This window comes from Podarcis erhardii, assembly GCF_964252035.2.
Source record: "Podarcis erhardii genome assembly, chromosome: 2".
Taxonomy (NCBI): domain Eukaryota; kingdom Metazoa; phylum Chordata; class Lepidosauria; order Squamata; family Lacertidae; genus Podarcis; species Podarcis erhardii.
This window is the reverse complement of record NC_138498.1, coordinates 76,655,857-76,671,573: the sequence shown is the minus strand read 5'-3', so window position 1 is coordinate 76,671,573 and position 15,717 is coordinate 76,655,857. Positions and strand designations below refer to the sequence as shown.

At 43.2% G+C, this 15,717-nt stretch overlaps 2 protein-coding genes across 3 annotated transcripts; one reads left to right on the top strand and one right to left on the bottom strand.

The window, feature by feature from the left end:
* Nucleotides 1–509: 509 nt before the first annotated feature.
* On the bottom strand, nt 510–3,616 carry SPCS1 (signal peptidase complex subunit 1). The gene is made up of 4 exons (XM_081847522.1): nt 3,110–3,616; nt 1,966–2,025; nt 1,302–1,388; nt 510–687 (listed from the first exon to the last, which is right to left on the bottom strand). Exons 1-4 carry the CDS (start codon nt 3,467–3,469, stop codon nt 565–567), a joined length of 630 nt encoding a protein of 209 aa, XP_081703648.1. The 5' UTR covers nt 3,470–3,616; the 3' UTR covers nt 510–564.
* A 202-nt stretch (nt 3,617–3,818) lies between these two features.
* On the top strand, nt 3,819–14,691 carry GLT8D1 (glycosyltransferase 8 domain containing 1). Of its 2 annotated transcripts, none has more exons than XM_081847441.1 (10): nt 3,819–4,019; nt 6,902–6,961; nt 7,062–7,160; nt 8,345–8,561; nt 9,810–9,927; nt 10,296–10,380; nt 11,166–11,278; nt 12,141–12,307; nt 13,200–13,312; nt 14,076–14,691. In XM_081847441.1, exons 2-10 carry the CDS (start codon nt 6,946–6,948, stop codon nt 14,264–14,266), a joined length of 1,119 nt encoding a protein of 372 aa, XP_081703567.1. In that variant the 5' UTR covers nt 3,819–4,019; nt 6,902–6,945; the 3' UTR covers nt 14,267–14,691. The 2 variants fall into 2 exon arrangements, with proteins under 2 accessions (XP_081703567.1, XP_081703568.1); XM_081847442.1 differs by lacking the exon at nt 3,819–4,019 and adding an exon at nt 4,034–4,267.
* Nucleotides 14,692–15,717: the final 1,026 nt, after the last annotated feature.

Here is a 15,717-nt window from a genome sequence, read left to right as displayed (position 1 = left end):
AGCTGTAGGTATGTACAATGGCTAAAGGGTTAAATAGAAAAAAAATAAAGACATGTTACAATGTTTAACATTTCCAATACCACCACCACTTCAGGCTCAGAATTACACTACAGGATGTTACATTGTCTCTAACAGGCTGCTAAATCTACTTATCTTGCGCCACAGTGAAAATAGATAAAAACCTGAAGTTTTCCATGTTTAAAAGCAGTGTCTAAATTACTAGGTCCAGAAGCAAAACCAATTACGCCACACCCTGCTGTGATCTTCCTAAAGCATCAGGCTGGCAATGGATAAAATAAAATGCTGGATTAGAATCTTATGATTCTATCTCTATCAAAGATAGGCCACTCTAGCATTTTAATAGTAATAACTCCGTTTTAAACATCTGTTTTCCAGGCTGCTGTTAAGTCAAAAGCACTATCACATTGTTAAAACTCAAACTGTGCAAGGCCAATTTTAGAATACTGTCAAGGTATTCTCAAATAGCAAACCAAGTAAAGGAAGAGGAATAAGAGATTTTAAATCAAATTTAATGACAGAAAATGATACAAGATATGTATTTTTTCAGTTTTTAGTGTGCCTTTTTACTTTTCTGTCTGCTGGCTTCTTATCATCTACTGCAGATTCCTGGACAGGTAGCCACTTCAGAGGATTGCGACGGTAAATGGGCCACGGAGGAAGTGTGAGCTGAAACGAAAAATACAAACTTCCTTGACAATGTTTTTGTAAAAGTTTGAGCTTTGCCTATATTAACTTTTAGAGTATATACAAAGCAAAAGAGCAGTGCTTCTGTTTCTAGTAGGGGCGCCATATTTCAAAAAGTAAAAACCAGGATTTTTTTTAGGAAGACCCCAAAAACTACAATAAGTTTTGGGTTTTGGAGCTTTTTAAGGCATTTTTTGTATCAAAATGCATATTAAGGCATTTTAACCCCAGTTGCCAGTTTTCCAGGACATCTGCACAATTTCCAAAAAATAATCCAGGGCGCCATTTTCGAAGGCAAATTCCAGGACATGTCCTAGAAAATCAGGACGTAAAGCAGCCCTATTCTAGTGCAGCTATTTCAAACATAAGCCAAAAAAAAAAGAAAAAAAAAAGAGCAGCATAAAGAGCACAAAGGGAAACAGAGTACCAAGCTAATGGTACTGTTGAAGATTAGAATCACGTTAACACACTGTCCTAAAGAAACACATATTTTACTTATCTTGTATGGTGTGAACTTTCATTACATCTCCATTCTATCACAAGCTTCGCAGAATTCACTTTTTTGCTACACACACAAAAATAAGCAATATTCTTACCAAGCATGATAAAGCAAATCCAGCCATTACAATGTAAACTGTCCAGCCAAACTGTTCAGTGATGTACCCATAAATAAAGCCAATTACCTGCAAGAAACAATAGGTCAATGAGAATTCCAATCACTCTCCAAACCCAGAATGGAGAGAATTTTAAATGAGCGTTTTAGCAGACATTTTAACTCAATTTAGGGGGTTAATATAGGGAATTGATAGCAGGAGAACATTGGGCTCTTAACCGTCATTCATTTGGACTTGGCCCACTGCAATATTATTATTAATTCAACTTATACAATATAAACATATACAAGATAAATCACTAAAACTAAGCAAGATTAATGTTACTGTGACATACTGACCTACTTACTCAAGAGCTATTTTTTACAGTACTTAAAACAAAAGGCTGCAGCCCTAAACATACTAAGGCCACTAACCACAGTAGAACTTAGTTCTGTAGGAATGTGCATAAGATCACACTGCACAATCATTAACTTAGCCTCAGTATGCTACGTACAGGTTGTGATCCAAATGAACACAATGGGCCTGGCTTCTGAGTTGCACTATTGCTATACATATGCTTTACTTTCAGATATTATGTATTTATTGCCTTCTGTTACTTTAAAAAATAATATTAAAATATATCGCATTTTTGTTTACTTATACTTACAGCAGAGAAAAGAATGATTCCCTGAAAAATCTGCTCTGCTAGTTTTTGGCCTTTATAGTCCTGTGAGGATGGAAAAAAGATTTGTGAGCACCAGTATTTCCCCCCATGCTTCTTACAGCTTCTGTAATAGTGGCATATAGATACAAGAAGATCCTGATTTAGTTTCCTGTGCTATCAATGCCATAGCAGCTTTGTAGGAATATTCATTGTCTTGTTTGCTGTCATATTTCCATGGCTTCACTTATGTTAATATTCTGAAAAAAATGTCCTAACAACGTAGAAGCATCAGAAAATGTTTCCACACAGTTGGGTGAACGTGTTGTGCTGGCAATGAGATTCTGCATTAAATAGGTGCAGAACAGTCGTGCGGGAAGCAATTATCCACGTCACAGCAATCAAGGCAAAATCATTCCTTGGGCAGCTTCCACATGGCTGCTGTTAGCACTTTACTGTACAGTGGTACCTCGGGTTACATACGCTTCAGGTTACAGACTCCACTAACCCAGAAATAGTACCTCGGATTAAGAACTTTGCTTCAGGATGAGAACAGAAATTGTGCCCTGGCGGCGCGGTGTTAGCAGGAGGCCCCATTAGTAAAGGGGTGCTTCAGGTTAAGAACAGTTTCAGGTTAAGAACGGACCTCCAGAACGAATTAAGTACTTAACCTGAGGGACCACTGTACTTATTTGACATAAGTACAGGCCCTACTGATCCCTAAACTCAATATATGCTTTGACTATACATGCCAAATATTAAGCTCCGACTTCAACCTCAAGACTACAATTCTCAGCACGCTTTAGCTTACTTGGAAGTCAAGGCGAACCAAAATCTAAGGGGCTGGGCTTTTAAGTAAACACGAGACCGGGGGTTTACAATTGGTCGGTTCAATAGCCCCAAGTGTTTTCAGGAGTTCTGGCTCTCCTCTTTTCCTCCAAGCCCCCAGGGACGAAGAAGAAAAGAAAAGCCACCCGCGCTCCGCTTAGGACACGTCTGCTTTATTGTGGCAGGTGGCCAAGCAGCTCCCCCATCCCCACTTCCTGCCCGGCTTGGAAGCGGAGTAGAAAGCTCTCATTAATGGTGCTTTGGGGGGGGGGTTCCGCAGGAGAGTCTCCCCCAAAGCCCCCTCCCTCCCCGCCTGACCCACCATCTGTGTCGGGATGGATCGGAATACGCCGAACATGATGTCCGCCTGCAAGGCCACGTCTTGCGCTCCGCAGCCGTCGTAGACTCTCTCCCGGGGCAAAGGAGGCTCGGTGGTTTCGGGCTGCACCACAGGCGAGGAGGCCAAGTCCGCGCCGGGCAGGCGGGGTTCCTTAGCCCAGCCGGAGGTCCCCTTGCTCTCGGGCAGCAGAAGAGGGTCGCCCTGCGAAGCGGAAGAGCCCAGCGAGCAGGAGGCGGCGGCAGCAGCAAAAGGCGCTTCCGGATCCTCAGACGAGGCAGCTCTGCGCCGTAAGGCGGGGGCCACAGAGCTCACCGGAATTGCCGCTTTCTTGCCCCGCCTCATCCTGCTCGCACTTCCGGGGCGGGAACCGCGTCGCGCAGTTGACCGGTCCCTCAAACGCGCTTAAAAAACCCAATAACCACAACATAAATGCGCCCGCGACCCGAACCACCCGCCTCTTGGTCCGGCGACAACCTCTTTATGACAGCCGCAGGCTTCTCCGCGGCCTACGGAGCGCTCCGCCGACGCCGCGTCTCCATGGCAACAGAGCCGCGAGGACCCCAACATTCCCCACCCGCGCGCGGAGGAGGGGACCTCGAGCGCTCCGAAGGGTCTTAACCGACTGCCTGCCCGCGCTTTTTCTTCCCCGACCGAGGGCAGAACTTGTCGTTTCAGCGCATCGGGTGAACAAGGCTGCCTTGCGCGGCGCTGTGCGGCTGCGCCTGTTTTGCGCATTTGTTTGTTTCCGATCAGGCACCGCGTGGGGCAGCTACTTGAGCCGCTGACAACTTTGCGCTGTTGAGTTGGCATTTCTCTCGCGGGTGCCAGACTGCGCGGAGGGAAGCAGGAGCGGGAGGGTCGCTCGCTTTCTGGAGAAGAAGCAGGGAAAGAGGTACGGTAACAACAGTCTCGGTCGCGTCGATCAACCCGTCCGCGCGACCCCCCACGCGCCATCCTTTCTGGCCGTCCACTTTCCTGGAGGAGCAGATCCCCTCGGATGCGCCGCTTTTCCGCTGGTGTCTGAGGATTCGGGCTGCTCCCGTTTGGGAGGGTGCAAAATAACTGGTGGGTGAGCCGGGGTGGGGTGGGTGGGACGGGACCCATCACTGGACTTCAACTGCACCGTGAGAAAGCGAATGGGCAGGATATTATTATTATTATTATTATTATTATTATTATTATTATTGCCAGTGGGCAGAACCAAGCAGATCGAAGGTTAGAAATAACGCGCGAGACAAAACGAATTAAATGTCAGTTTCTTTAAAAGGTCTGCAAAGGTTGCAGCCACGCACGTAGGTGACAGAACAGCGAACAGCCAACGGAGCGCTGCCAAAGCACTTGCCTGCCTTTAATTCTTCAGAATTAAATCTCTTTTCAAGCCAAGGGCTACATTCTCTCCTCATGGCTGATCTTCCAGGGTCCATAGAATCATAGAATTGTAGAGTTGGAAGGGACCACGGGGGTCATCTAGTCCAACCCCCTGCAATGCAGAGGTCTTTTGCCCAGCGTGGGGCTCGAATCCACAACCCTGAGATTCAGGGTCTCCTGCGTTATTGACAGAGCTGCCCATTGCATGGAGCATATGTTGAGGGCATATGTTAGAGGTGGATGTGGCTACTGCTAGCCCATGCACACTCATTCTCATTTGCACACCCTACGCATTCGTACTTGTCTGTTTTGCTGCCCAATGCACACCCATTCGCTTGAGGTATGGAGGAGGGGGTGAACTTTAGTGAACTTGCAGCTGTGTAGGGAGGGGGTTAACAAAGATTGGCACCAATAGAAGGTGGTTTCAAGGCTAATTGCTGCAGGGTGGTGGTGGTTGCAGTACACAGGGAGGGGAGAGTTAAACCTTCCTTCGCCAGCTGTGATCTCCACTCCATATGTGTATTATGACGTTCTGGCTACAAACTAGGCAGAGTGGAGGTAGATAGAGAAGGGTATACCCTGAATACAGGCACTCAGGCTGTGCTCTGTGAAAGCAAAGTTTACACTGCTGTCTCCTAATTGTGAGCTGTACTGGAAGGTGCTGTTTTTCTTATAGGGACCCAGCCTTCTCCATTACAGTCATACCCCATGTTATGGATGCTTCAGGTTACGTGTTTTCAGGTTGCGGACCACTGGAAACCCGGAAGTTACTTCCGGGTTTCGCCACATGCGCAGAAGCGCCAAATTGGGCCGACGGCTGCGCAGACGGCGCTTCAGGATGCGAACGCTGTGGGTTGCGGACATGCCTCCGTCACGGATTACGTCTACAACCCGAGTACAGGGTTTTTCTTACAGGGACCCAGCTCCTCTTCCATCTTCTGGCCGCGCTGAGCCTTCCATGGAGTCCAAATATGGTAGCGCCACTTCATAGCCCTTGAAGGCTTATTGGGTGGCAAGGCTTGTGGGGCATGCCCTGCGTGCCTTCCCCTTTTTGTTTCAGAGTCCTCTGCTTCATCACCTGGGGAAAATGTGGACGCCTGGACACTGGCAACCCATCTCCCCGGCAGTTAGACTTGCAAACAACCCTACATGGGGTTTCAAGAATGATTGCACTCTCTCTGTGTGTGGATTTTTTATGCTTGAAAACATCCTCCTGTTGACTCCATTGTGAACTTTTTTCAAGCCTAGTTGCTTTGAATTGAAGGGATGAGGAGCAAGGGAGAGGAAGCCTCATGGACTGGCAGTTCCCCAGCCCTGGTCTTGATATCCTTGGATGATAAATCCAAAATGGGGACCAATTATTTGAAGGATGGTCAAGTTGTATAAAAATGTTCAAGTCTGATGGGCACATATTGATAATTGATGAAGTATGAAATGAATTTATTTATTTATTTGAACCCCGCCTTTTTCCCCTGAAAGGGACTTAAAATGGATTACAGATAGAATAGGAATAGCTAAAAACTTTTTTATTATTACTAGTTTTTAAATTACTAGTTTTACTGTGAAACATCATATTCACTCTGATTATCAAGAAGTCTGTTCACAGAAATCTTCTTTGACACCTTAAGCAGCTTCCCCAGCCACTCTGGGCGGTTTCCAACAAAAGATTAAAAATACATTAAAATATTGGTTATTAAAAACTTCCCTAAAGAGGGCTGCCTTCAGATGTCTTCTAAAAGTCAGATAGTTGTTTATTTCCTTGACATCTGACGGGAGGGCATTCAACAGGGCGGACGCCACCACCGAGAAGGCCCTCTGCCTGGTTCCCTGTAACTTGGCTTCTTGCAGTGAGGGAACCGCCAGAAGGCCCTCGGTGTTGAACCTCAGTTTCCAGGTAGAACGATGGGGGTGGAGACGCTCCTTCAGATATACTGGACCAAGGCCGTTTAGGGCTTTAAATGTCAACACCAACACTTTGAATTGTGCTCGGAAACGTACTGGGAGCCAACATAGGTCTTTCAGGACCAGTGTTATATGGTCTCAGCAGCCACTTCCAGTCACCAGTCTAGCTGCCGCATTCTGTTAGCTTATGTATAGATGTTAGCTTATTGTGTGGTACTCTTCTAAGGAAAACACGGTCAAGTCTACTCTTTTACTCTCTCCATAAATAGCTTTCAGCATATCGGATAAACGGTATGAGCTGGCAAAATGCCATGACAAAGATGTCTGGGAAATTATATCTGAAGATGCTCCTTGTTGTGTGCATGGTGGAATCCTAGGTGGATATTTACTTGAAATCTTTGTTCACGACTCAGAACAATACTTTTTATATTTGAATGTGGTACTCTCAGTTATGCCTTTTTGTAAGTTTGCAGAATGGTTCTCTGTTGTGTGTTTTTCTTGTAGACATTTGAAGAGGCTCAACACTTCATCCAGAGTGAAAGGAAGAAATGACGTTCAGAAAAGGTATTATTTCCCCAAATGGCACATTTTAAAAATCAGTATACTTGAGTCATACTTGACCATTATTATTATTCTAATCATGTTTTTATTTGTTCCCTTTCAGTAAACATTTTCATTTTGGTGCTTGCTGTTGTTATATTTTTGCTAGTGTTGCATCACAACATACTGGGTCTCAGTGATCTCTTGAAAAGGGAATTATCAGGTATGATGTCTCTCTCTTATTTTTATGAGTCTGGGCTTCAGTAATAATGTTTATTTGGGAGGTAACAAATCATTGTGTTGGTGAAATTATGTCCTTCACATAGATTGTTTTTGTAATATATATTTGCATCTCAGTTATTTCACAGAAATATCAAACCATTTGAAGTGCGGCTTTCATGTCAAGAGTAATTTTATTTCTTTATAAAGATATACTGCTTAATATAATAAAAAACCTCTAAGTGATTTACATAAAAACAATAAATAGAACAACATTTGATAACTCAAAATATACCTGTAGGTAGATTAAAAACAAAACATAGCTGCATATCCCAAATAAACTAATCAAGCCATACGATTTAAGGGTCATCTTACTTGAAAGAAACTTTAATCTCATTGCAATATCACGGTCAATCATTAGGAAGAGATAAAAAGTTTGATTTGAGGGGATGGCTCACCAGTGATCACCTAGACATATTAGACTACAGCTCACATTATCCCTGACCTTTAGCCATGGTACCGTATTTTTTGCTCTATAAGACTCACATTTTCCCTCCTAAAAAGTAAGGGGAAATGTGTGTGCGTCTTATGGAGCGAATGCAGGCTGCGCAGCTATCCCAGAAGCCAGAACAGCAAGAGGGATCACTGCTTTCGCTGCACAGCGATTCCTCTTGTTGTTCTGGCTTCTGAGATTCAGAATATTTTTTCCCTTGTTTTCCTCCTCCAAAAACTAGGTGCGTCTTATGGTCTGGTGCGTCTTATAGGGCGAAAAATACGGTAACTAGGGCTAATGACAGTTGACATTCATCTGCATCTGGAGTGCCACAGATTAGCCACCCAATTTAAAGTCTGGTAAAATACCCTTGGCTGCTACTGTTCACCACATGGCCCATCCTGTCCACCACGTGAGGCCTCCCCCTCCAAAGCCTCACTTATCAGGGTGCCTGAGGCAGCTGCTTCAGTTTGCCTCATGGTTGGGCTGGCCCTGCTTATGGAAGTAACTTGAGGAATTAAAAAAATGTGGAAAAATTATGTAAGTCGTATCTAGCAAAAATTAAGCTCTTCAAAGTGTGCAATTAACTTTGTCCTTTATATTTAACAGGACTTAAGAGTGAGTGACATTAGATTGGCATTCCCAGAACGTTGTTTAAATAATAAACCTGTGCACACCATGCCCTTATTCTGCAGATTCAAGTCCATTAGGCCTCCAGCCAATAGATTTTATACCTGAGGCACCTCAAAGGTTGACAGAGGACTGGAATGACAAGGAGATTCCTGTGGTCATTACAGCATCTGATGATAGGCTTGGTGGGGTAATTGCAGCTGTGAACAGTATTCAGCAGAACACCAAGTCCAATGTGGCCTTCCATATTGTCACCTTGAATGACACAGTGGACCATCTGAGGTAAAGTATGTTTGAGAAATTTTCTTCCTTGGTTTTCGTTTGCGAAAGGTTTCCAGGCTTAGTAATGCTTACTTTGAAGAAGCAAACATACTCCGTCCTCTGTTTTGTAATCATGTATTCTCTGCAAGAAGCTATAGATAATAAAGTACTGCTTATATATAGCCAAGCAGAACGTTCATATAGCCAAACTGAAATAGGATTGATCAAGAAGAGACATCTCAGAGAATTACTCTTGCAGATGCTGCTCGCTGTTACCAGTTTCAGAACCGACTTGCAGGGTATTGAAAACTAAATATTCCTCTTTCACAATCCTCATCTAGGTCCTCTGAAAAATAGAAGATGTGGTCATTCAAACGGTGCTTTTTTCTTAAATGTTTAGGGGTATGCATACCCCTGCATACCCCCAGAAAAAAAGCACCGCCTTCAAGTATTTGGGCCCCAAATCATTTTTGGAATTGGAATTACCGTATATAAGACGCATATAAGACAACTTTTTAACCCCGGAAAATCCTCTAAAAAGTCGGGGGTTGTCTTGTACGTCGGGTATGGGTTCGCTGGGCAGCGGGCTCCGCGCTGGGAGGAAGCTACCCAGCAAAGCGAAGCCGGCTTTGCTGGGCGGCTTCTTGCCGGCACGGAGTGGAGCCCGCCGCCCAGTGCTGCTGCGGTGGCAGCTTCGGCAGCTTTGCTGGGCAGCAGCAATGGGCGGCAGGTTCCGCGCCGGGAGGAAGCTGCCCAGCGATGCTAAGTCGGCTTTGCTGGGCGGCTTCCTGCCGGCGCGGAGCGGAGCCCGCCAACTACTGCTGCTGCGGCAGCAGCTTCGGCAGCTTCACTGGGCAGCAGCAATGGGCTGCAGGCTCCGCGCCGGGAGGAGCTGCCAATTTGGGGGGTCGACTTATATGCCCAGTCGCGTAATACGCCGGAATCTACGGTATAATTTAACATCAATCATTTGAACTGAGCCTGGAAGCTTATGGGCAGCCTGTGGAGATAATGGACCATAGGTGTAATGTGACTCCAACTTGATATGCCACACAGTAATCTGGCAGTAGCATTTTGCACCAGTTACAGCTTCTGTACTGTCTTCAATGGTAGCCTCACATAAAACAAATTACAGCAGTCTAGATGTGAGATTACAATAGCATGGATCACTGGAAAGGCTATCCCAGTCTGTAGCTGGCAAACCAACTGGAGCTGGAAATAGGCACTGCAGCCACCTGTGACATTTTTACTGCTCTTTTCCCTGTACAGATCATGGCTTAGTAAAACTAGTCTGAAAAATGTGAAATACCAAATACTGGATTTTGACCCTCGTATGCTGGATGGAAAAGTGCAGGTTAAGTCTGAAATGCCAGACTCGATTAAACCTGTGAGTACTTGCACTGATTTATATTATTTTAACTTCCTTTCAGGTTGCTGATAATATATAGTTAGATATGGCAGTCTTGAAAAATCTGACTTGTAACTACTGATGCTATTAGCGAAGAACTCTAATAGAAGAACTTGAGAAGAACTTGATTGTATTCATCAAATTAAGTTGGGACAGTTGAAAATTCTACCAGCATCTTAAGTTTCAATAAATTGTTTATTTACTATAAGCTTTGTTAGCGACCAAAATATATTGTTAAGAGAGATTATGGTTATTTGAAACCAGTGTCTGGCATGTCAGATTTTCTTTCGTTCATTCATTCATTCATTCATTCATCCATCATCTTCTTCCCTTTTGTTTCTACCTAGCTAACCTTTGCAAGATTCTATCTGCCTACTTGGGTCCCTAATGCAGAAAAGGCCATTTACTTGGATGATGATGTGGTTGTTCAAGGTACTTTTCTTCCTGCAAATACTTTCAGAGATGGAAACATCTTTCTGTAAACCTATCCTGTCTCAGGGCGGGGGACAGATTTTAGCCCACCTAAAGAAATGGGATGAAGTCATAGAATTATAGAGTTGAAAGGTACCTCCAAGGATATTCTAGTCCAACCTCCTGTAATGTAGGAAACACATTACGTTAGAATTCCAAGGGAGTTATACTGGTTTTAGGGGGGGGGGAATACAGTTTCATAAAATTAATTAGTGCAGTATCTTCTTAGTGCAATTAAAACTGCTGTTTTAACTTGAAATATGAAATTGACTTACGAACTCTACACCCTGATTTGAGCTTTCCATGATATCTGTACTCTTCCCAGCTTTAGAGACTGAAGTAAGGCTTCTCTAGAGCATGTTGGAATGAATTTGGCATTTTAAGTAATAACTTATTTGTAGATGAAATGGTTTATATTTGCAAAAGATGTATTTAAGCTCCACACTGCTCTTCACTTCTGCGCATACATGAGAATAAAGCCCTGTTTTTAATGAAATGAAGTTCTCAGAGGCAAGACTGTCTGGGATCTAAAGAGCTGCTTTAGGCAGGTTTCGGGGTTTTCTTATCAAATGAGATTTTTTTGTGTGGCATATGCCCATATAACCATCATAATCAGAAAAATAACACTTGTTTCCAGTATTTGCAGCTATTGAAAATGATTGTGGTGGGCAGGGGCGGAATGGCAGGCGGGGTTTTAAAATTTGTTTTGAACTACCATTTATTCTTTGCTTGGATTGCTTTTTCAGATGATATCTTTGAACTTTACAACACTCCACTGCAACAGGGTCATGCAGCTGCATTCTCAGATGACTGCGACTCTACCTCAAATAAGTTTGCAGTTCGTGGAGCAGGAAACCAGGTGCAAATAGTTCTAAAAGAAGAAAGCAAATGTTACAGGCACCAGTTCTTAGAGGTTGCCTCTACCCTTGTGGTTGCGTTTGTTTTACAGGAGTTCTTTATGCCTTTTGGTTTTCCAAAGCATTGAATGAAGCCAAGTGCCCCCTTTTTACCTGTATTAAAGGACTGGGAATCTTAGCTTCTTCCTGGGCATGCTATATATTCCTGGCCCTTATCAGTCAGTAGCCTGTATAATTTTCAGGGAATGGTTAATGCCTGTACCTGTCTGCATGGGAAGGCTACAGAATGTGGTGGAGTGGTCTTAGGATACCAGGGACTGTGGTCTTCTTCCTCATGTCTTGAGGAGATCTGCTTCTCCCTTATGGTAATCTGAAGCAACGCTTTCAACTTCCTGTTCTAAGCACCGAGGAGGAGCAGGTTGTCCTCTCTGGTATGCTGAACAGCCAGGAAGAGGAGGCTATCTTTGAGTAAATGTAGATGGTTCCTTACTTCTCAGAATCTGTATGCTGCATAGGAAGGGAGCCTCCACCCCCCCCCCCAAATGGGCAATGGAACATAATGGCCATAAGCAAAATGTGGCTGATTCAGAAAGGCGCAAATGGCTTTTTGTATTTAACTCAACTTGCCTCAGTATAGTTATTTTAAGGTATTTGAAATGTAATAGCTAATAAACAAAAACAAATAAAACTGCTAAATATCATCACATTTTGGTGAAGCTAGCATCTCCATTTGGAGTATCTTTTCCTCTGCAAATAGAGGGGTTGGGCAGTGAAACTTTCTGTAGAGAGAGATGTGTGTAACCAGTAAAGACTTCCGGGGATTCTTGTAACTGAAACAGAGACCCAGTTTCTATTAATTTTCAGTACAATTACATTGGATTTCTCGATTATAAAAAAGAAGCAATTCGGAAGCTGTCCATGAAAGCAAGTACCTGCTCTTTCAATCCGGGCGTCTTTGTTGCAAATCTAACTGAATGGAAACGACAGAACATCACTCAGCAACTGGAGAAATGGATGGCGCTTAATGTTGTGTGAGTGTGCCCATATTTCTGCTTAACACTGCCACTTGGGGGACTGAGCCTAACACAGCATTGTGTGTGCCAGTGGGGGTGGAGAGTGATGAACAGCCAGAAGTATTTCTCAGGTCTTTCTACCATGTTGATGATAATCTTTCTCTATGCATGGATCATCTTTGCCCTGACACCAGGCTACTTTCTGAATCTACTTCAGCGTACTAGCCCTGAATATAAATTGTTTTCAGGTCTGTCATCTTTCAGTTAAAATCCCTTCAGCTATCTTGTTCTTTAAACATGCCGCTGCCCCAATCTCAGACCATGAAAACCACCTTTATTTATTTCTACCAACACACTGTTACAAAGGTTGTCCTGAATGATCACCTTAACCATCTGCTATTAGGTGGTCCACCCACATTTCTTTCTCAGGCTTTTCCTTCTGCTCCTATTCTGCCTGTTACTTTTTGAGCCTTTTGCGTAGGAAATAGTATTCAGTACTCTCGATACTGAGCTTTTTGAATAGCCAAAGCATGTCACACATTCTGAAATCCTTGTTACTATTGCCTTGCAAATGTTTTCCTTATATTGCAAGTGGTGGACAATGCCTGAGAGAAGGTACATACTCATTTGCAGCTGAGTTTCTTAGGTGGGCTACACTAACACTCGGATGATTCCTCCATTTATTTTTCTGGCTCATTACAAGGTATGTCAGTTGCTTTTGCTGTACAGTGCCTAACACTGTTGTAAACAAAATGTTTTATAAAACGTACAAAAACAGAAGCATTCTGTTCATTAATAGGATGATTAATGATTGAAAAGAGAAGCACTCAATTGGATTAATGAATATTTACCCTATTTAAGAATTGCGTTTCTATCTTTAGCTGGTTAAATTTTCTTTATCTCTGACTAGAGAGGAAATATACAGTCGGACTCTCGCAGGCAGTATCACTACACCCCCTCTGCTCATTGCATTTTACAAGAGACATTCAAACCTTGATCCTATGTGGAATGTGCGCCATCTTGGTAAGTATAATGGAAGAGGATGTGATACCTTTGCGAGACTTAAGCTGGTTGAAATGGTTGCTTCTATAGGCCTCATTTTCTCCTTTACAAGTCCTTGGTAAGTGTGGTAATGAAGCTGTGGATTTGTCTGCCCGAAATTCTTTAATTTCCTCTTCCTTTACAACATTTTGAAAAGGTTGACCTTGATGTGAAATGGCTCTGGAAACATAGTGTTTCAGTGGTCAGTTAAATGTGGACACAGGAAGATTTCTAGGTACAGTGGTACCTCTAGTTGCAGACACGATCTGTTCTGGTGTGCCGTTCACACCCTGAAAAGTCTGCAACTAGAGTGGCGCTTCTGCGCAAGTGCGGAGTGCAATAGAGTGCTTCTGCGCATGTGTGAAGCACGCAGAATGCTTCTGCGCACGCGGCAAAACCCAGAAGTATACACTTCCAGGATTGCCACGTTCGCAAGCTGAAAAGACGAAACGTGAATCTAACGCAACACGAGGTATGACTGTATACTTTGGTGATGGCTATTCAGGCATCCTTGCTGCATTCTCCCAGCCATCCGAGTTGCAATGGGGGTAAGAAAGGATATTTGAAAGATAAATCAGTGTTTTGACAATGGTTGAAAATTAAGAGTCAGCTGCGAACTTTGATTATGTGACTTGCTAGCTTTTAATAGAATCCAGCTAGATGGTCAGGGGTCCCTTTACCTTTAGTCTTTTGAGAGAAGACAGGATAGGAATCTAAATCCACTCATTTCTTACTCAATTCAAAGGTTCAAGTGCTGGCAAAAGATACTCTCCACAGTTTGTGAAAGCTGCCAAACTACTCCATTGGAACGGACACTTCAAGCCCTGGGGAAGGACCGCATCCTACGCAGATGTTTGGGAAAAATGGTACATTCCTGACCCTAGTGGCAAATTCAACTTGATTCGGAGGCACACTGACACTTACGAGGCAAAATAAGACGAAGTGACACACTCCATATTCTTCTCAGGAACCAGACAAGACCATTGAGTGAAGTTGGTAATGCTACGTCCATTCAGATTGTTTTAAAATGGAGACACACTTAAGTACTTGAAATGCATGCTTACAGAGGAAGCCTCTTCAAGCAGAGGAACCTCCACGAAACTAGCATTTTCAACCAGATGGGATATTAAAGAATGACCTCCTTGGGATAAAATGTTTCAGTAGACGCTGCACCCAAGACTTTATCACAGCTGGTGCTGGGGGAGCGTCTCATGTGTTGCACAGCAACTTGATGTACTAAAAAGCTGCTACCACTTTTTACTGTTACTTAACCTGTGAATATAAGCTTTTTGCTGGATCCCTCCTATTGCTTGAAGATCCAGTCAGACTCTTACAGCTAATTTTAAGTTTGATTTTGGATTTTTTTTAAAAAAAATCTGCGTTCCAAAACCTATTTTTTATAGTAAAGTTTCTTTTAATAAAACTACCCATCAACAGTAAAGCAGCCCTTATTTCTTAAAAAATGAGGAAATTTATGAATTCATTTATATTCAGATTTATGATTGTGTGCAGGCAACTTAAATGTGAATGGTAACTTGTGCTTCACAATATATCACTCCCTCTAATAAATTAATTGTGCCTGAGTTCCTATCAAATTGAAAGCAAAATCCCACCCGCAAAAGTTAGTGGTTTTCATGTGTTCAGTGAGCTCCTTGCGTATGCTGATCTATAAACATCTGTAAATCTAAAGGGGGGGGGGGAATGCTCACTGCCACCAGGCCAAAGATCTGTAAGTTTCCAGGACTTGAGGTTGATAGTGAGCCAACAGATAGAAAAAAACCTAACACATTCATATTAAATACTAAACAATAGGAACTTGTGTCATTTTGCTGCTACCTTTAGCAGGTTGAGAACAGTTTTTGTGTGATTGCAGTTAGGATAAAAATGGGAAATTCATTATTATGTGGGTAATTCTTATTTTTTGCACCTATGCTATCTGTATGTGCACATTCTAAGCTTGGAAGCCCATGAGCTTGGTGGTCATGAGCCTAAGACTAAATGATCATCGTTCCTCTGTCATTGTTTCAGTTGTATGTGGGATTACAAGCTGTGGCAAGATAGCTGCCTGCTTCGCTGGAATGGAAAAAAACATGGAGGTGTATGAACAGCATTACTAATTGTATAATGCCTTCCTGGTAGACAGGTTGAATAAAAAACCCTTGCTGCTTTTGTATATAATTGAAGAACCACACATTTCAGTTAAAAGCATATTTAAAAGTGAAGTTTTCTGCGTGTCTGTAGTTTTCTTGATACTAATCCTTTCTCTGTATGCCCTTCCACCTTCTTCTGGACTATTTTGCTGGCCAGGGAAGGTATTCTCCGGAAACTCAGATGAAGGGGAGATTTAATAAGCTGTGTTTTGAGCCTGTCTGTGCTCTTTTACCCAG